The sequence below is a fragment of the Erythranthe guttata genome, chromosome 6, assembly GCF_056151865.1.
Source record: "Erythranthe guttata isolate IM_541 chromosome 6, IM_541, whole genome shotgun sequence".
Taxonomy (NCBI): Eukaryota; Viridiplantae; Streptophyta; class Magnoliopsida; order Lamiales; family Phrymaceae; genus Erythranthe; species Erythranthe guttata.
In genome coordinates this window covers 13,781,664-13,802,285 of record NC_142538.1, presented here as the reverse complement: position 1 = coordinate 13,802,285, position 20,622 = coordinate 13,781,664, and the positions used below count along the sequence as shown (strand labels likewise).

Here is a 20,622-nt window from a genome sequence, read left to right as displayed (position 1 = left end):
TTTTAAAAGCACATATTTGTTCTACTGCTTTCATTCTCAATATACCTACCTATATCGTTTTCCACTATACCAAAAATTGGGTTGAGTTGACATAACCCCCTAGTACAACTCGATGGTCCTTCTCGAAGATAGTTCGCCACTCTCGGGTAGCAGGGAAGTAGAAAAGCAGTTACTCGTCGGATTTCCCTCTCCTCGACCGCATCAGTCCCGTAAGGGTTGAGCTCTTCCTGAGATCTCTGCAGCTCTTTTTTGAGCTCGATAACCTTGAGGTCAGCTGTCGAAGGACGACCTTCTAAATCCTCGGTATGAGCTTGGGTAGTGGCTTTAGCCTCATTTAGGGGCACATAGCTAGCTTTGAGCTCTACGTTGAATCTCGTAACCTCATGGCGATGTCATCCAGTTTTCCCATAACATCATGTAAAGGAGCGATGTCTGGCGTTTCTTCAGTGCATTTCAAAGCAAGAGCACGATTTGCCACTAATGCCTTTAGCTGCATCGCCAAAGGAAGATCACATCCAGATCATGTTATGCAAAAAAAAAAAAAAGGAGAGAGATGGGGAATAAACAACCGCTATACCTGCCCTAAAGAAACGACGGCCTGTTTTATCACTTGCTTCTCCGATTTAGAGGGCGCTAGCAGGGATGATGGGAGCCTGACACTCCTAACCTCGGTCTAGGGTTCCACCGTCTTAGCTCGTTTACGTGCGCGGACTCATCACAGGAATAACCCAACGTTGGGAATTTCTTGCTAACAGAAGGACGCTCGAGAAAATCACCTACAATGCTGCGGGATGGAAAAGAGACCAACGCTGTCGACGGGTTCGTTACAACAGTAACCAGGCGACTACTAGCGACTACATACGACACTTTCTGAGCTTCCTTTTCCCTTCGGCTTGTTGAAAAGACTCGTCTCTGTGAATCCACAAAGAAAACAAACATATGGTCCCACATATTAAGTTCAAAACATAAAGAAATATATGTAAACAATATACGGTACATGTTTAGGGTTGCATTATTACCACACTTTTCACCACAGGTTATACTCAGAGTAGGAATTGCAAGGCGAGAGCCTCGCATTAAAAGGGATTAACCAACCACGCGACCCACACATAATAGCATGTGGGGAAGAAATGGTTCACTATCTCCATCTCAGATCGAAAACCATCTCCCACTGGATCTTCATCTGGAGTATTGTATATTAGGAAGGTCGGAAAGAGTTAGGAGGCACGGGATCGGACAAAGAAAAATTTACGCGACCAGCCAAGATGAGTGAATTGATTGAGAAACAACTCATTTGGATAATTGCTAGAGGAGTGAATTGATTGAGATGAATCCTATATTTTTTAGAAATGTTGGAGAAAAAAGGTTTCACTGGGAAAGACAAACCGGCCTTCACCTGATCGGAGCTAGAATATCGGTAGGGCGGACAATTAGAGTATCACAACCCTCACCAAATTCAACCACCTTCGCTAGGTTCGTCAGATCTACACGACTCACCAAGGACACTTACGGCCGTGGCAGAGTCGGATGGACCCCGCGACTTGAACCCACCACCGGGCTTCATCGGAATCTGACGCAGAACGGAAGTACGGTAGAGAACTAATTGCACGAATTAATAAGAAAGAACACGAGAACTCTGGAATCCACCAGAAAATTAAGAGAAAACTCAGAAGTTTTATTGATGATAAACGATGCTGAACAAATAAGCCTTATAGTAACTACTTATACTAATGAAAACGAAAAACCCTAATCAAACTAGGAAAACGAGAAAATTACCAAAAAAATGCATAAAAATAAAATAAAATAAAATAACTCCTAAATCTAATAGAATACCGAAAATTGGAAATATCCCAACTTGCAGATTTCAAATCCGATTTTTCTAGAATTAATTATGAATTATTTCAAGCTTTCCTAAAATGGCAAAAACGTCATTTTGAGGGCCTAAACAACCTCGTCGTTCCGGTTCGGAAAAACTTGGCCTCGTGCAATTTCGCCTCCGTCGTCTCTTCATAAATCCCTTCTTCTTCGAAAGAGCTCGACCTCGAGCTTGTATCGAGATAAAGTGGAGTATCCTCCTGATACTCGTACAAGTTCGAAATGTTGAAGATCTTCAAAATACCCATGTGAACCGGGAGGTCGATTACACAAGCATTATCATTAATTTTCTGAAGGATTTTGCCATACTTATTTGGCTTGAACTTGCTATACGTTCCAACCGGGAATCGCTCATTCTGAAGGAATACCATAACATCGTCATCCTCATCAAAAGTTTTCAGACTTCGATACTTGTCTGCATCAGCTTTATACTTCACATTCTTTTGCTCGAGCTTATCCTTGACCTTCGCTTGCACATCTTGCACTTCATTAGCCATCCGCTCCGTTGCCACACTTTTTCGGTGCTCTTGAGGGAAGCGTATCAAATCCGCTGCATGTTCGGGAGCTGTCCTATAAACCAATGTAAACTCCAGTGGCGCTATGCACAACGCTATTGTAAGCAAACTCCGCATGCGGTAAATCGTGATCCCATTGTCTCGGGTGATCGTCACAAATACATCGTATCAAATTTTCCAAAGTTCGATTAGTCACTTCTGTTTGCCCATTTGTTTGCGGATGTGCTGTGGTGCTTTGCCTGAGGGAGGTGTCAAACATCTTCCAAAGGACAAGCAAAAAATGGCTAAGGAATTCACATCTCGATCGGATGTGATTGTCTTCAGTACGCCGTGTAAACGAACCACTTCTCGAAAGAACAGTCTCACAATGTGAGGTGCATCGGAAGTCTTTCGTCACGGAATGAAGTGAGTCATCTTGGAAAACCTATCAACCACCACGAAAACTGAATCAACTCCTCACTCGGTTCGCGGCAAGCCCAATACAAAATCCATCGACAGATCTTCCCAAATACTACTCGGAACCGGGAAAGGTTTATACAACCCCGTATTTTGAGACCGACCCTTCAAAACCTGGCAAACATAGCACTTAACAACCACCTTACCAACATCTCGTCATCTTGTCTCGCTCGTAGTGACCACTCAACCCGCTCGCATGTATATCTACAATTACCTTATCGTGAAGAGAAGTCCTCGGAATGCATAGCTGGTTACCTCTAAACATAAATCCTTTATTAATGTAATAATCCTCCATTGGCTGTCGACCAACACACTTAGACAATATTTCTTCAAAATCATCATCCCCATCGTACAACTCCAAACACTCCAACCTGACCACTTCCTCACTAAGAGTGGTAAGTAATGCAGCTCGCCAACTTAGAGCGCCTGCGACACGGTTCATGATCCGACTCCGATGCTTGATCACAAATGGAAACTTCTGCAGGACATTCGTCCACCTCACATGTATGTTGTCGACACTTTTCTGACTATTCAGAAACTTCAAAGCTCGGTGGTTGGTGTATAGCATGAACTCCTGTTATATCAAATACGGCTCCCACTGTTTCAAAGCCCGAACTACTGCATAAATTCTTGGTCGTAAGTGCTCCACTTTCTTCATGCATCACTTAATTTATCGCTGAAGAAAGCAACCGGACACTTTTCCTGGGACAAAACAGCTCCAATGCCTACTCCAGTGGCATCACATTCCACTTCAAACACCTTCTCGAAATTAGGCAAAACTAAGACAAGTGCAGTACTTAATTGCTCCTTGATTACTGCAAAACTCTAATCTGCTTCGTCACCCCACATAAACTTTTGCTCCTTGATTAGTGCAAAACTATGATCTGCTTCGTCACCCTACATAAACTTTTCCTTTTTCATACATTCAGTAATAGGTGCCATGATGGTTCTGAAATCCCGAATGAACCGACAGTAGAATGTTGCCAACCCATGGAAACTTCTACTTCAGAAACATTTTTAGGAGTGGGCCACTCACGAATCGCCTGAACCTTCTCATCATCGACATGAATTCCTTCAGCTCAAACTATAGATCCCAAGAACACTAATCGGCTTGCCATGAAAGTACACTTCTTCAAATTGATGAATAGCTGATTATTCCTCAAAACAGTTAACACCTCACGCATACGTCCCATATGCTCGTTCTCTTGTTTGCTATAAATCAAAATATCATCGAAATAAACAATGATAAATTGTCCAGAAAAGAGTCGTAATACCTGATTCATCACGCACATGAAAGTGCTAGGCGCATTCGATAACCCAAACGGCATCACCAACCACTCGTACTAGCCATCTTTTATCTTGAACACTGTCTTCCACTTGTCCCCGAGCCTAATACGAATCTAATGATACCCACTCCAAAGGTCAATTTTTGAAAACAACTTTGCACCTTCCAGCATATCCAACATATCGTCATTTATTACTCTACTATCGACACACATCCTCCAGCTGTCATCATTCTTCTTCACTAGTTGCACATGCACCGCACACGGACTCATACTCTCTCTAATAAACCCATTTTTCAGCAACTCATCCACATTCTTTCGCAAAATCTCACATTCTTATGGACTCATCCGATAATGTGGCAGATTTGGCAGGCTAGCACCAGACACTAAATCAATCAGGTGTTGAATGTCTCTTATAGGCGGTAGCGAATTCGGTAGGTCATCAGACACTAACTCATCAAACTCCATAAGCACCGGTTGCGCACTCTTAGGAATTACGATGATTTTTTTATGAACCTCCTCTTCATTTTGAACTCCCGAAGACCTCATCATTGTCACGTATACTTCAGCTGCTGATTCGACATTTTCTATGAATTCACTCTCAGATTGAGAGACCACAAAAACTAGTTCCGTTCCCACTATCCTGGCGGGCTTGACTGTCGACTCCGATCAGGGTAACATCACAATCTTGACCCCACCCCACTCAAATATGCATGAGTTTTCTCTCCCCTGATAAGTCATATTAACGCCGGACCGAGTAGCGCGTGGCTAGCATCCATGTCTATCACGTCGCATGTCACCTCATTGGCATAGTTTATTCCAATCGAGATAGGCACACGACATACTTCTAACACTTTAATCGTTGGCCCTATCTGAATCCACCCAATAGCACAAGGTATTTGATGTTTTTTCTACAGGAAACTTCAAAATATTCCATTAACCTTCTCGCAACAAAATGTTCGCAACTATCGTTGTCTACGATCATGTCATACCTTATTATTAACTGAGCACTGAGAACAAAATATGCTGTTCCGCTGGTTTTGTTGTCTCGTTGTGCAAAGAACTCGTTGCACCACACAGTTTAGTTGTTCTCCATCCTCCTGACTATGATATTCTGCCGTATCGTCCTCTGCCTGAAAAATGCCTTCATCATAACCATCCTGATCACTTTCTCCTATGTGCATTGGAATGATGTCCTGGTTTGTGACACCTAAAACAATTTCCAGGGACTGGACTCGCATAGGGAATGTTTTGTTCGAGCCAGAACTGGCATGCTCGAACTACTGGCGTCGGCTCTCGTCTGGATCACTGGTGCCCTTGATGGCGGGGCAACAAGGATAGAGTTTTAGAATACAAACTTACCCCTATCAACCCGGAGTGGGGCATAATTTGGAGGTCTCCGATAATTATACTGCGAACAACCACCTGGTTTTGTTGACCCTACTCGTCCCACTCATGTATGTCGTCTCCGAAAGGCTCTTTATGGTCTCAAACAGGCATCACGTGCGTGGTACAAGAGATTTGCCGGCTACATCACCTCTCTCGGATTTATCGAGTGCAAATCGGACACCTCCCTCTTTGTGTATCGTATTGGCTCTACAGTTGCTTACTTCCTACTGTATGTTGACGACATTGTTCTGACAGCTTCCAGCACAACCACTCTTCAGTCTATCATTACCAAATTCCACCAAGAATTTGCTATGAAGGACCTTGGCCCCCTACACTACTTCCTTGGCATATCTGTTACATGCTCGTCCGAGGGGATGGTCCTCTCTCAACGTAAATATGCCGAGGAGATCCTTGAACGTGCTAAGATGACTTCATGCAACCCGTGCCTCACCCCAGCGGATACCAAAACAAAATTTATGCCAACTATAGCCCCCCTGTCGCCGACCCTTCTCTTTACCGGAGTCTTGCCGGCGCTCTTCAATATCTCACTTTCACACGGCCAAACATCTCTTATGCCGTGCAACAAATATGTGTTTTTATGCATGATCCCAAGGAAACTCACACGGCAGCCCTCAAAAGAATCTTGCGATATCTTCGCGGCACTCTTGACTATATGCTTCACTTCTACCGCTCTAGAGACATGTCTCTTATTCAAGGTTGTAAAAAGCGGTAATCGGGTCGGAGGCGGTCAGGGACCGACTCACGATTAATCGGTGCGGCGGTGATTAATCGGTGATAAATCGGGAATAAATCGGTTTTTAAAATTTAATATAATATATTTGTAGATATTATTTATAAATACTCAAAACATAGATAAAAAATATTTAAACATAGTTATATCTCCATCATGTATATATTCTAACAACATAATAAAAGTTTAATAATAATAAGATCATAATACATAAATATCCTTGTAAAATATAAATAAAAAGGCAATTTTTTTGAATTTACATACATTATTGGCATACATCATTAGTTCTTTAACAATAATAATTAACATAAAAAAAATAAAAGATAAACTCATTTTTTTTATTAAAATCCCAACTTTTATTTTGATTTATTAAAAAAAAAAAAAAACCGATTTTTTGCCGATTTTTGCCACCGAAGTTTGACCCGCCTAAAAGGTTTGACCGCCTCGGACCGCCTCAGACCGCCTCAAACCGCCTCACATGCAAAAATTGATTTTTCAAACCTTTCCACTAAAATCGTAAAGGTTTTGGACCCCCTCCGCCTCGGCGACCGATTAATTGGCCGCCTCGGCCGATTTTTAGAACACTGCTCTTATTGCGTACTTTGATGCCGATTGGGGTGGATGCCCTGACACTCGCCGATCCACTTCGGGCTATTGTGTCTTTCTAGGCGACAACCTTATCTCCTGGTCCTCTAAACGACAAGTGACAATTTCCCGCTCAAGTGCGGAGGCCGAATACCGGGCTGTAGATAATGCCATTGCTGAAACGACATGGGTGTGTAAGCTCCTAACCGAACTACTATGTCCACCGGCGAAAGCAACCATTGTCTATTGCGACAATATCAGTGCTGTCTATCTGTCCAACAACCCGGTTCAACATGCGTGCACCAAACACGTGGAACTTGACATACACTTTGTCCGGGACAAAGTTGCCTTGGGACATGTTCGTGTCCTCCACGTCCCGTCCGCATATCAGTTCGCTGACATCTTCACCAAAGGACTTCTGGCCCCTCTCTTTCGAGAATTTGTCTCCAGTCTGCACGTTCGCCCATCTCCCGTTTCGACTGCGGGGGTGTATTAGCCGTATATTTACTAATATATATATTATAGATAAATATTGTATTAAATATTGTATTATTGGTATGTATATCTCCTAGTTCCCTTGTGTAAAGGGTTAGGATTTTCACACATGTAATATATATATCACAATAAACGTGAGAGATAAGGATTCTCTCTTCTCTCCAAATATTCATCTTCTATCAATATCCATTCTCAACACATTGCTTTTTGGCCGTCCATTCATCATGGTATTTTTCGTCTACGTAATATTTTTTTTTTCAGCATAATATCTATGGTTTTTTTTTTTTTTTAAATTTAGTTGTTTCTCGAACCTACCAAAAATAATTTCGCTTTCTTTTCTTCCAAAAAAATTCTTTTAGTGGATATTTATAAGTATGAAAACAATTATACAACTACATTCTTTGAAAGATTCAAATTTCTTTCCTCACGCAAATGTTTTTTTGGTTTCGTTGCTTTTGTTTTCTCATGCAACTATTGGCTTGGATTGGTTATATATACATTTAATCTTAATCTTACTTCAATGTCATCAATGTGTTATGTTTTGGTTTCCCTCCTAATTCATGTAATTTTGGTGAATTAGCTCTATAAATAGGTGCTGATATAATACATTGTTTGTAATATTATTGTATCTCATGCGGCAATTCTTTTTTTTCTCTATCAAAATATAAGTCACAACGATTAAGAATCTATCCACTTCTTATTTTGTTTCAAAAGAAATTTATGACTTTAATCGAATGCAGGAAAAATAAAATTATAAAAGAAATCATAGGATATCAATAAAAAAAAAAAAAAAAAAAGACAGAAACACGCACTAATTTCTCAAAATCTCAATTAACACCAAACTAACATATTTGAGAATTTTGAGTTAGATAATGAGTTACGACTTAAAAGCAATATTTTTTATTAGAGCTTATACCTATTACTATATATTACTAAGACATAAAGTTGTTGAAAGAGTAGTATCTGCAAATAAAACTTAATATCTTATATTAGAAATTTTTTGGTATAGTTGAGTTCGAAAAGGTTGTTGTTTTCCTTTGACATTTTCTGAGCGGCTGAATTGAGATCGCTAAGTATTAGAAGCAACAATGTGCATTCTATTGGTGACAATTTGTAATATTATTTCTCCTATCTAATATATGTGTTTATTATTATATGCTTTCATTGAAATATGTAAACCCTAATTCATGTGTTTGTTATTGTATGCTTTCATTGAAATATGTAAATTTAATTAGTTGTGTAATTAAATAGAAAAAAATATCTAAATTTAATTAAGAGAATAGAGAAAAAAATAGAAATGAGTCAAAAACACATATTTAGAAAATGCTAGTACTTCACCCGTGCGATGTACGTGGATCAATTTTAAAATGAGAAAACAATAATAGTATATGTAATAAACTATATTATTTTAACAAATCGAATTCAAGTACACTATAATTTAAAAAAGATAAAATTTATCTGTTGATCCAGATTTATAACATATGAAGTGCAATTATATATTACAAAAAGAAAACAAAATCCCAAAACTTGAAACCACATGACATTATTTACAACAAATGGTACAAATATTCCTTGTAATGCAATTAAATCCACCACGTGAATCTTATGCAAAATAGCCGACTTTAGCAACGAACATTATAGCGGATAATTCAAGCAAAATAACTTGCAAGTTTATCATTAATATCATCACATCAGTGATGCACACTACTTAAATTAAATTAAAACTAGATTGCATATTTATTCATTAAAAAAAAAGTAATGTAAAAAATGGAAAAAAAAATCTTGGAGGGGCGGCTGCCCCCTACCCCTCGTTTGCTACGCCATTGGTCAAGCCGTTAACCAATTCCTAATATATAAATGGTTTTTATGGGATCATGAATAATGTTCCCTACCAATATAAACGGTATCAATTGGGGAAGAAATCAGATGAAATGTTAAGCCAAAATTACGTCCTACTAGAGTTGCTCTAATTGGTTGAAATTGAAATATAAGGGAAGCTATTAATTTGGACTTTGGAGTATACAAATTAAGTCTTTGTGTAAAGAAAAATGTGTATCAATTTTTTTTTTTTTTATATTTACTTTATTGTTTTTTTTCTGCACTAAATTTTATTTTTCGTTAATAATTATAGGATGATGTTTCGTGCAGAGAAAATGAAAACATAAAAGGATCATTGTGCAATTGTTTGTAATATATTGGAGCGAGACTCGACGCATATTTTGTTTCAACACATACAAAAGGACTTATGCAAGTTCTTTCTAAACTTAAACTCAGTCGGGCATTTGTCGTCTTAATTGACACCGGTAAAAAATCGACGGATGGGCAAAGAAAAATAAAACACATGGCAATTTTAAAACAATTAAATGAACATAAATAAAATTTGGTAGTTCTCCTTTAACACATGGGTTTGTGCTGGTTAACCAATTTAATTGTACTTGTGTCAAACAAATGCCAATTCCTTCTTCTTGTTTCTTCTTTTTTCAATAATAGTTATTTTACCAGAGTCAATTTTAGACCCAAATTTAAATATAATTTATTAAGTCGTCAAAGATTATACTTATGCCAAACAAATTGACTTTATCTTATGAATCTTTATGAGTTAAATTATGAACCTCATGTGACCACACTAAGTAGTAAAGACAAAACAAAAATAATGAAATTATATAATTGATATTGTTCGTTGGAAATTTCCAAATTTTTATTTTTTATTTTTTATTTTTTATTTTTTTTGTGTGTGTGTGTATTTTCGATTAGAAGTGTGGTCAAATGTCGATTAAAATATAATTTCAAAGTCACCTTAATCTTCCCGGCCTAATTACATATGCAAAACCACTTTATAGAGTGGTTGGGTTTTCACTATGCTCAGGGGCGGACCCAAGGTATGCCTTGGGGGGGCCTCCGCCCCTGCAGAAATTTTTTTTTTACCTTTTTTTTATGAAATTTTTAATATTTTATGTTATTTATCTATTAATTTATACCATTTAGCCCCCCCAAAGTTTAAATTTAGTAGCATTTTAGTCCAAAAAAAAAATTCTAGCCCCCCCACCCAATACTCCCTAGGTCCGCCCCTGACTATGCTAATGGAGTAGTTATTATGCCAACCTCATCTAGTCATCTAGACTCTTTAATTTCTTTTATTTATATATATACATATATAAATAAAATCTTGTGCTTCACATTCAGAATCATTGTATTTTTACATAGGAAATATTTAAAAAAAAAAAAAAGAAAAAAAAAGATGGGGTCTTTGATGCAAGATTTGAAGAGACAAGCTTCATTCTTCTTGAAGGAGAAAATAAAGACAGCAAGATTGGTTCTCACAGACGTTACGCCTATGCAGCTGTAAGCTCGTCTCCGATTAATCCAATTTTTTTTTATATATACGTAATAGTTTTATATATGTTAATAAAATTTTATTGAATTTTTTTTTTTGGAACAAGAAGATTGACGGAAGAAGTAACAAATGGAGATTCATTAGCACCGGATGCTCATGCCATGCGGCTCATATCTCGTGCCGCCTTTGAAGTCGATGATTACGAGAGGATTGTGCAAATTCTGCATCACAGGTTTGCTTCTCTTAATATATTTTTAAAAAGAATTTATTTCACACACAAAAAAAAAACAGTCGAAAGTTTTTAAATTTATTGAGTTTGTTTGAAGTCGAATTTTGAAGTTGATTGTTGAATGACCACTTCATCTAAAAGATTAAGCTGTCATTTATATTTGTATCTCCACTAGATATTCTAATTACATTCCAAATTCAAACACAAATATTTTCTATAAGATATATATTTTAAAAGGCAAATTACGGCCACCCCCGAGGTATGGCCAAGTTACGAAAAAAACCATGTTGTTTGGGTAATTATAGTCACCCCCTCCTTTTAAATATTTTTACATGAAATTTATGTAATTCGGTTATTTACTTAACCGAATCGTATATTTAGTTCAGTAAACGATATGAAATGTTGGCGAACCAAAATTTTTTGGTTCGATTTTACCGAATTAACATCCCTATATTTACCTTTGGAGGAGTCTTTTCGTAAGATAATACATAGTTGATGGGGGCGACTGTAATTACCCAAACAGGAGGGGGTTTTCGTAATTTGACCATAATTCAAGGCTGACCGTAATTTATCCTATATTTTTAAATGTGGTGATATAATAACATATATAAGATATATAGATGGTGTGTAATATTAATTAATTAATTAATTAATTAATTAATATGGTGTTGTAAACTAATTTGTACTGTTTGGTTAATAAGGTTGTCAAAGTTTGATGCATGGAACTGGAGAGGATGTTACAATGGTGTAGTGTTATTGGAGAATCTATTGACACATGGACCACAACGAATTGCAGAGGAATTTCAAAGTGATAGAGATACTATTCAAGACATGACAACTTTCCATTTTGTTGATCACAAAGGGTACGGTTGGTAATTCTTTCTTTCGGGCCGGGCCGGGCCGGGCCGGGCCGGGCTTGGCTTGAGAGTTGTTTCGTTTACCTCTTTAGAAGCTTCTCTTCCAAGTTAATTTTTTGGTCTAATGGTGAAGTGTATTTATTGTTGTATAAACAGGTTCAACTGGGGATTGAGTGTAAAGTTGAAAGCAGAAAGAGTAATGAAGCTTCTAGAAGATAAGACGTATCTGAAAGAAGAGAGAGCGAGAGCTAGAAAAATCACGGTTGGGATCAAAGGGTTTGGGAGTTTTAGCCAGCAGAGGAAAAATGATGTTGTGACTTCGGACGACGAAAATAGCGATAGATTTTTCAGATCAAAATCTATGTTTTTTGGTGCTCAGCATCAGCATCAGCGTCATGATTATGGATTGGAGAGTAAGCTATTGACATCAAATGACGACCAATTTAGCAACAAGATGATAGCTCAAGGTGACGATTTCAAAGGTTGGTCACATAAATACAATACTCATGAGTTTGTGATGGAGGATGATCATCCCTTTTGGGACAAGGACCAAAACACCAGAATCTCACTTCTATCATCCTAATACACACACACACACACACACACACACACACACACACACACACACACACAGAGTGTCATATATATATATATATATATATATATATATATATATATATATATATATATATATATATATATATATTATATTATATGTATAATAGTTTGTAAAGTTTGTCACATATATAACAATATTACTTTGATTTGAAGAATATAAATGATGGATAAAAAATGCTCACTACAGAGTTCAATCATCACACAAGGCAAAATGTAAAAGTAATTTAATAAAAGCTAAAGAAATGTTGTATAAAAAATGTTGTATAATTTAATAAAAAATGCTCACTACAGAGTTCAATCATCACATAGGTAAATATTGTAGCTAATGAGAAAATGCTTCAATATTTCTATACTGCACAATCTATGTAATGAAATACGCGTATATTCCTCATACGCAGCACATGGAAAAGTCGAAATATTGCGCTTGTTTTTATGCCAAAGGCTTCCAAGACAAACCGAACAAAATAAAATCATATGGCACAGTAATTCATAAGAATCAACACTCTTCTGCTGTTCTCGTTTCGAACATTCTTTATGTACTACAAACATGGTTTATTCATTCATTCAACTCAAAATATGTGAAGCACAATGAAAAACGAAAAGAAGAAAAAATGTTCAAAACCTATTAATCAATCAATTAAAAGTATAGAATAAGAACATCAAGAAACCAAACTTCTAGCCCCCCTCAAACTCATCAATCGAACACGAAAAAACAACAGATATCGGGAAAAAGATCGAGCTACAACTAAGGGAAGTACATTATGTTTCACAAGGGTTTTCGTCACTGCCCGATTAGAAGCACTTTCTATGCACAATCGACGGACCTGACTCATCGTATTCCGCCTTAGCAATCCACATCTGCACACCAAAAAAAAAACCATAAAAAAAAAATTAAATTTCTCGAAATAGTAAGAGCATCATCTTCAATACGAAAAATCAAGAAACGGACCTGTTGGAAAGTGCTGAGAGATGCCAAGATAGAACCTCCAATCCAGACACTGTACTTCCTCTCAGGCGGAGCAACAACCTTAATCTTCATGCTACTCGGGGCTAAAGCCGTAATTTCCTTACTCATTCGATCAGCAATACCGGGGAACATAGTGGACCCACCACTGAGCACAATATTACCGTAAAGATCCTTCCTAATATCCACGTCACACTTCATTATAGAGTTGTACGTAGTCTCGTGAACTCCAGCCGCTTCCATTCCAACCATTGAAGGCTGGAATAGAACCTCCGGGCATCGGAATCGCTCGTTGCCGATGGTAATGACCTGTCCGTCTGGCAATTCGTAGCTCTTCTCCACAGAGGAACTTGTTTTTGAAGTCTCGATTTCTTGCTCGTAGTCGAGAGCTATGTAGGATAATTTTTCCTTCACGTCTCTCACGATTTCTCGCTCCGCTGACGTGGTGAAGGAGTAACCACGCTCGGTGAGAATCTTCATTAGGTAGTCGGTGAGGTCGCGCCCAGCTAAGTCGAGACGGAGAATGGCGTGTGGGAGGGAGTACCCTTCGTAAATTGGGACTGTGTGACTAACTCCATCACCGGAATCCAACACAATACCTAATCAAGAACAGGATTAGTGAATAGTAATTAACATTAAAATTGGATTGTTAACTGAATTAGTGAGAAATTAGTAGCTGAGGATATCAATGGCAGTTTCGAGTATAGGGTCTTTGTAAGAAACACTTTCTTTAAACTACAATTTTTGGAATTTGTAAAAGCATAGCAGTGAAATTAGTTTGTGATTTCATTAACTTATAAGCTTCTAAATGTTGGGCACCAACAATCAAATTTAGGTGTGAAAAAAAGAAGGATTGGAAGGGAAGTATCACTTTCGAAAAAAAATCCGTATATTTCGTAAGTGAAAAACTAATTCCAATTCCGTTCAAAATACATTTGGGAAACCCGGAAATCGGAATTTCGAAAATTGCAATGAAAAAACTTGTTCCGGAATTGGAAATTTTTTTGTGTTCGATTTCGGAATAAGATCCATAATAATTTTGATATTACACATGCAATTTTCAGAAAAAATCGAAATTTTTGGAAATATTGTTTTAAATTAAAATCGGATAGGGAACCAGAATCTAATATGTATTCCAATTTTGTTCCAAAAATTTGGGAATAATTGGAAATCGGAATTAAAAATGTTTTCAAAAAAATTGGAATTTGGAATCAAAATTGGCGGAAATAGGAAATGTCGTTCAAATTGACACCCCTAGTCAAATAACTCGAATATTTGGAAATTTGAAATCGGAATTTTCCGAGATATCTTCAGAAGTTAAATGAGATCGGAAATCGGAATCAAACATGTATTCCAATTTCTTTCCAAAAAAAAATCGGAATTCGGGAATGAAAAATGTTATTCCAAAATTGGGATTATTCGGATCAAAATTAGCTTTACATCCCAAATCAAACAACTCGAATATATGGAAATAACAAAACAATTGACGTATAACAGAATGCTCACCAGTAGTACGGCCACTGGCATAGAGGGAAAGAACGGCCTGAATAGCAACATACATAGCCGGAGTATTGAATGTCTCGAACATAATCTGAGTCATCTTCTCCCTATTAGCCTTTGGGTTAAGCGGCGCTTCAGTCAAAAGTACAGGATGCTCTTCCGGTGCAACACGAAGCTCGTTATAGAAAGTGTGATGCCATATCTTTTCCATGTCGTCCCAGTTGCTCACAATCCCATGCTCGATTGGGTACTTCAGTGTTAAAATACCACGCTTCGATTGAGCTTCATCACCTACGTACGCATCCTTTTGGCCCATACCCACCATCACACCCGTGTGGCGTGGCCGCCCGACAATGCTTGGAAATACAGCTCTTGGAGCATCGTCTCCAGCAAATCCAGCCTGTAATAAATACGAGAAAAAAGTTTCTATTAAATTCGACAATTTTTAGAGATGGATTGTATAATTTGTGAACAAGGGATTTTTTTTATTTTATTTTTTTTATTTATACCTTCACCATTCCTGTGCCATTGTCGCACACGAGTGGCTGAATGTCCTCTGTTTCGGCCATCTTATATCAGTTCCTGCAGTGAAAATATAGCTTCGTTAAGCAAACGATTTTATTATTATTTTTATTTTACCGAGCTCGATAATGTTTTGGTTTGGCATTCAGATTTGTATCACAGCGTTTAACATGTAGCAAACTAGAAATCCGAGATCAGAATAGAGAACCACGATTTTGTAAAGATCTAAAAACATAAGCCAGCTATGATGGTATGGCAATGATGAAATTTTTCCCAATAAACATTCACAGATTTGCAATTTGGCTTTGGAAGCCTCAACTAGCCATTGGAAAAGGACACGACTCAAATAAAAAATCGCCAAGTACCGAAAACATGAAACGAAATAAATATTTAATGATCAAGATTACGTTTTCTTGGAAAAGTGCAAGTCAGCATTGGAAAATAGATGAACACCCTTAGTCGTCGGCACACTTGTTTAAATAATCTCTAACTATGAGTTTCTTGTAATTACAGAACACCTAGAAACACCGCACCAATCTACCATGCATGCTTATATTTTCTTTAGTTTATATAGCACCAATCATTAAATCATCAGAGATCAACAAACTAAAAACGAGGTACGCAACCGCATACACCAATCCATCTCGAATAGACATCATGTTAATTTACCCAAAAATAAATTAATTGACATCACAAATGACTATCAAAAAGGGTGTTCCCTAATCAATAACCGGTAAATGCGACGAACACGAAGCGTGTGAAGGCCTAAAAAGAAGTGAAAGAGTCCAATTTCAAACGTGGGAATTCAATGCAATTTATCAACAAAAAACAAAATCAAATTAAAAGTTCCATAAAAACAGCTAGCCCAAATCCAACTGGCGGTAAAATGCAGATCCGAACATAATTGCACCACCCAATTTCATTGATAACACAATGTACAGAATTATTCAGCATTTCCAAATTTCTTAATACATACACATTCATCGTAAGCACATAGCTCCAGTAATCCACACCAAAAAAAAAAAAGCAAACGAAATCAACAACATAGAAAATGGCGGGCAAATCAAACGAATAATTCAACAAAGAGATCCACAGAAAAATCGAAATTTAAATTCCGAGAACAGAATATTTTCAGAGAGAGAAGGAAAGAGAGAGAGAGAGAGAGAGAGAGAGAGAGAGAGAGAGAGAGAGAGAGAGAGAGAGACCTTTCGTTCTTCCTTCCAGGCTCAACTCTTTGGCTGAGTTTTTGTTTTGTGAATGGGTTTCAGTCTTCCAAATGGGAGATTGAAATGGGGGATTAAATGAAGGAGTTGGGGAGATCTGGACCGTTGGATTGAACCAGTCTGGATGTACGGTGGAGGGTGACACGTTGTGGGCCTCATCATTTCCTCTTTATATTTTCAATTTGTGCTGGCCACTCCAGTACACTCCTTCCCCTCTCTTTTCGCTTTTCCTCTCATTTTCTCTTCAATTAGGTAATTAATCCTTTTTTTTTTTTTTTTTTTTTATTATTATAATTTTTCTTGTTATAAACTTTGTTTGTAAGTAAAAAATCTAGGCCATTGATTTTTTTTTTTTTACTTGTGTGATCATAGTTCATGTATATTAATCTTGTGTAAGTTTTACTTTTCAATCTGCATTACAGTTTTTTACGACGCAATACAATTTTCAAAACCTCTAAAAATAAGAGTAAATAAAGTTTAAATACTTTTTAATAACTTCTAAGCAACAAACAAATTGTCTCAATCTTGGTAAATTTTACATTGTAATGTACATTGCGTAGATTTAGGAATTTGAAAAATCAAAAAAGTGAAACTCGAAAATTTGATCCGGTTCCCAACTATGAAGCCCCTAAACAACTATTTTCTTTATTTTTAAAATTTGGAAAAGATATATTTTTACAATTATAGACTCCGGCAACAATACTCGAATACTAGATCCGATAATGGGATACGAAACGATTAATAACTTGCTTACGCTAATGTTTGTTGTTTAATTAGTGTGTTGAAATGTTGTTGATTTATTAATGCAATTGTGTTATAGACAACTAATGAGGATTCAAAGATATCTGAGTTAATTTTGTTGATTTTACATTTGTATCAAACAAAATTATTTTGTAGGACCTCATACGTTATCAGTTGTCCTAAAATTAATTGATGTCAGGAAATGCGCACACTATAGTCTTATAGTGCATTCAACACACACAAACGCCCGCAACATTTCATTGTGGGGCGCCCATACCCGAGCCGCCCCACGTGGACAATTGCATAAATTGTTTTCTTTTAAAGGATGCATAAAATATTTTGTTAAAGGATGCATAAAATATATTTTTTTTGTTTTTTTTTTTTGTTTTTTTGTTTTTTGTTTATTTGGTGCATGATGAAAAAATAAAACTAGAGCAATGAATTTTATTTTTTCCAAGTAGTAAAAGGGGCTTGACGTGATTTTCTTTGAATCCAAGTAGTATAAGAAGCTTCACTTTCGGCAAATTATTTCATCTTGTAATAATGCTACTTAAAGATTTTAGGTAGCATAAAAACAAATTTGGGGAATACATCAACTTGACTTGTACGTCAAACTTTCGGTTTCTTATTTACTTTTTAATTTGGATTTTTATTCATCTATACTTTTCCCAATTATTAGTCTATCTATTGGCGCCTACCATTTTCTTTCCATCCAATTTTGCATACTTTACTTTAGATTTGAGACTTAGATATTCACGGTTGCATTTATTTTTAAGAATATGGGTTTCCATCCAATCTTCTAAGCTTTTATATTAGAGACCGTCCCCAAAAATCATTTGTAGCGATTTACAAAGGAAAATGAGTGAATCGAACGAGGATTAAAATACACGATCTAATGATGTAACATTTGTTCGTTTTTGTTCTATAAATCGGGAAAATGTGGCTCACGACCAAAATGGGTGCAGAATAATGATTTCCACGCCCCAACTGGACGCGCAAAAGACTGATCACGCCCGGTTTGTGCGCCCAACATTGTTTTCCGCGCCCGGTATGGGCGTGGACCACTTCTGCACTGTTTTTTTTTTTACTCTTGAACTTTATTTTGTTTTGTAATTATTTCAAGAAGAGCAACAAAAAAATTCTTCTACATTTGAAGTTGAACATAGTGAGCATTTTGTAATAAGAAAACTATTTAACTCGAGTGATGAGTTGATCAATTTGGACGATGCATTGGCGGGTAGACGTCGGGCGTGTGACATTCTAAGTAGTAGTTGATATATTTTCTTTGTATGTAGTTCTTGTGTTGTTTGATGTTTATTCCCACTCCCAAAATATGCGTGTGAAAGGGTAATTAAAATGGTGTTGTTTTGCAGGTGGTAATCAAATTGGGGTTGAGCGCCACTCCCCACGGCGGCACCGACAGGAGGCGCCACCTCCACTGGCGCCTTCAATCTAATTTTAATATTTTTATATATTTTAATATTTTAACGGTGTAGATACCCCAACCCAGTGGATGATCTGACGGCCAGAAGTGGAGCCAGCCGCTTCGGTGACCGTGCATTTAACCTGAAGACGCCACCACCACTGGCGCCTCCTGAAGAAGCACAAGCACGTTGGAGGAGAGAGAAAGGAGGCGCCAATGGTGGTGGCGTCTTCAGGAGGCGCTAGTGGTGGTGGCGTCTTCAGGTCAAATGCAAGGTCACCGAGGCGGCTGGTTCCACTTCTGGCCGTCAGATTATACACTGGGTTGGCCATCTACACCGTTAAAATATTAAAATATTAAAGTATTAAAATATAAAAATATTAAAATTAGATTGAAGGCTCTAGTGGAGGTGGCGCCTCCTGCCGGTGCCGCCGTGGGGAGTGGCGCTCAACTACAATCAAAACAACCCCATTTTAATTACCCGTTTCCAAAACAACACCAAAAAAAAATTGCCACCCTCTTTTCATATCCTCTCTTCTCTCCCTCTTCTCTCTCACACACATCTTAACAATAAATTATTAAATTATATTAATATTCACAATTTGTTTTTTCTTTTTTCTTAACATAACAGTTGTTTTTTTTTTAAATATTTTTTACGTCTTTGATAGAAAATAAAATTACTTCATGTAATAATTCATTGTTATTTTCAACTTTTTTTCTTAGAAACTAAACAAAAGTAAGGAAAATAATTTTCCACAAAGCCATTTCCATCACCATTTAATTTTACTTAGGAACCAAACACAAGTGAGATTTTAAAAGTCTTTGATTTTCTTTTCCTTTACATTTTCATTTTTCTTATTTTGAAATCCATGAACCAATCAGAGCCTAGTGTTTCATGTCCTACGTAGCTACAACAAATTCTTCCATCGATCTCACCTATAAATATATATGTGATTTAATTCACATGTAAATGTGTGTATTTTGTAAACAATTCTATAAATAATTTCAAAATATAATTAGTATTTGATTTATTGTTTTCTCTTTTTTCTTCTTAATTTTTGTTTTTTCTTTATCTTTCTTAGAAATCAAATATCTAAACACCAAATCTTCAAATCCTACTGACAATGAAAGAAATGTTGACGAAGAAGTGTAGACGACAATTGAAATATTGAATCACTTGAAAGCGACTAATATGGTAGTTTTTTTAGCGCACAAATTACTTATACAATACTACTCGGTGTACCGCTATGTACAATATAATTGTCTCCACACAAAGAAGTTTCTAAAAAGTTGATGTCAATTAAGTTTTACATTAAATTGATTTGTTATATTATATATTGAAAAATATTTGATGAAAAAATTGATTATATTGCACTAGTTTTAGTAGTAATTTAAGTTGTGCCTGAGAAATTAAAGTTGAAAGAGTAAAATTTCAATAAAGTCAAAGTGTACTATACATTTTAGGAGTCCGAGTAGTCATAATTTCAAATATCAATTATATATATTAAGTTCGACATAATTTATACTTACTCTTTTTACTTATCAAAAATAAAAAATTTATACTTACTCTAGATGCATTTTATACTTATTTCTGTGTTTGATGTGTATTAGTTACGTTGTCTCAATGAAATTAACATGCACTTGTTTTTACGTTGTAGCTCAAAATAACTTAGATCGACCAACTTATGCTTTCTAGTTGTGTTATATGCTAGCTTCTTGATACTTGCAATAATGAGTAAGTATACATTTCATAATTATTATCTTGAATAAAAATTAATTTTATTTCGATACAAAATTTATGAGGGCGTCCGTTTTGACCCCCTACGTTTTTAAAGTTTGCATTTGCTACTCAAAACCTTAAG

General features: G+C 36.6%; 2 protein-coding genes across 2 annotated transcripts; one reads left to right on the top strand and one right to left on the bottom strand.

Moving 5' to 3' along the window:
* The first annotated feature begins 10,546 nt into the window (after window positions 1-10,546).
* LOC105962689 (ENTH domain-containing protein C794.11c) lies at window positions 10,547-12,402 on the top strand. The gene is made up of 4 exons (XM_012987004.2): window positions 10,547-10,691; window positions 10,793-10,915; window positions 11,614-11,775; window positions 11,926-12,402. Exons 1-4 carry the CDS (start codon window positions 10,588-10,590, stop codon window positions 12,350-12,352), a joined length of 816 nt encoding a protein of 271 aa, XP_012842458.2. The 5' UTR covers window positions 10,547-10,587; the 3' UTR covers window positions 12,353-12,402.
* Window positions 12,403-12,924: 522 nt separating this feature from the next.
* LOC105962733 (actin-11) lies at window positions 12,925-16,739 on the bottom strand. Its single transcript, XM_012987058.2, has 5 exons — window positions 16,579-16,739; window positions 15,361-15,433; window positions 14,858-15,251; window positions 13,337-13,950; window positions 12,925-13,245 (listed from the first exon to the last, which is right to left on the bottom strand). Exons 2-5 carry the CDS (start codon window positions 15,418-15,420, stop codon window positions 13,180-13,182), a joined length of 1,134 nt encoding a protein of 377 aa, XP_012842512.1. The 5' UTR covers window positions 15,421-15,433; window positions 16,579-16,739; the 3' UTR covers window positions 12,925-13,179.
* Between the last annotated feature and the right edge of the window lie 3,883 nt (window positions 16,740-20,622).

What these genes read in the sequence shown, in the direction of transcription:
- LOC105962689 (XM_012987004.2), top strand. Translation starts at nt 10,588, where the DNA reads ATGGGGTCTTTGATGCAAGATTTGAAGAGACAAGCTTCATTCTTCTTG. An exon ending in GTGCAAATTCTGCATCACAG is followed by an intron (nt 10,916 to 11,613) that starts GTTTGCTTCTCT and finishes TTGGTTAATAAG; the next exon opens with GTTGTCAAAGTTTGATGCAT. An exon ending in CATTTTGTTGATCACAAAGG is followed by an intron (nt 11,776 to 11,925) that starts GTACGGTTGGTA and finishes TTGTATAAACAG; the next exon opens with GTTCAACTGGGGATTGAGTG.
- LOC105962733 (XM_012987058.2), bottom strand. Translation starts at nt 15,420, where the DNA reads ATGGCCGAAACAGAGGACATTCAGCCACTCGTGTGCGACAATGGCACA. An exon ending in TGCCAGTGGCCGTACTACTG is followed by an intron (nt 13,951 to 14,857) that starts GTGAGCATTCTG and finishes GTTCTTGATTAG; the next exon opens with GTATTGTGTTGGATTCCGGT. An exon ending in CTCTCAGCACTTTCCAACAG is followed by an intron (nt 13,246 to 13,336) that starts GTCCGTTTCTTG and finishes TTTGGTGTGCAG; the next exon opens with ATGTGGATTGCTAAGGCGGA.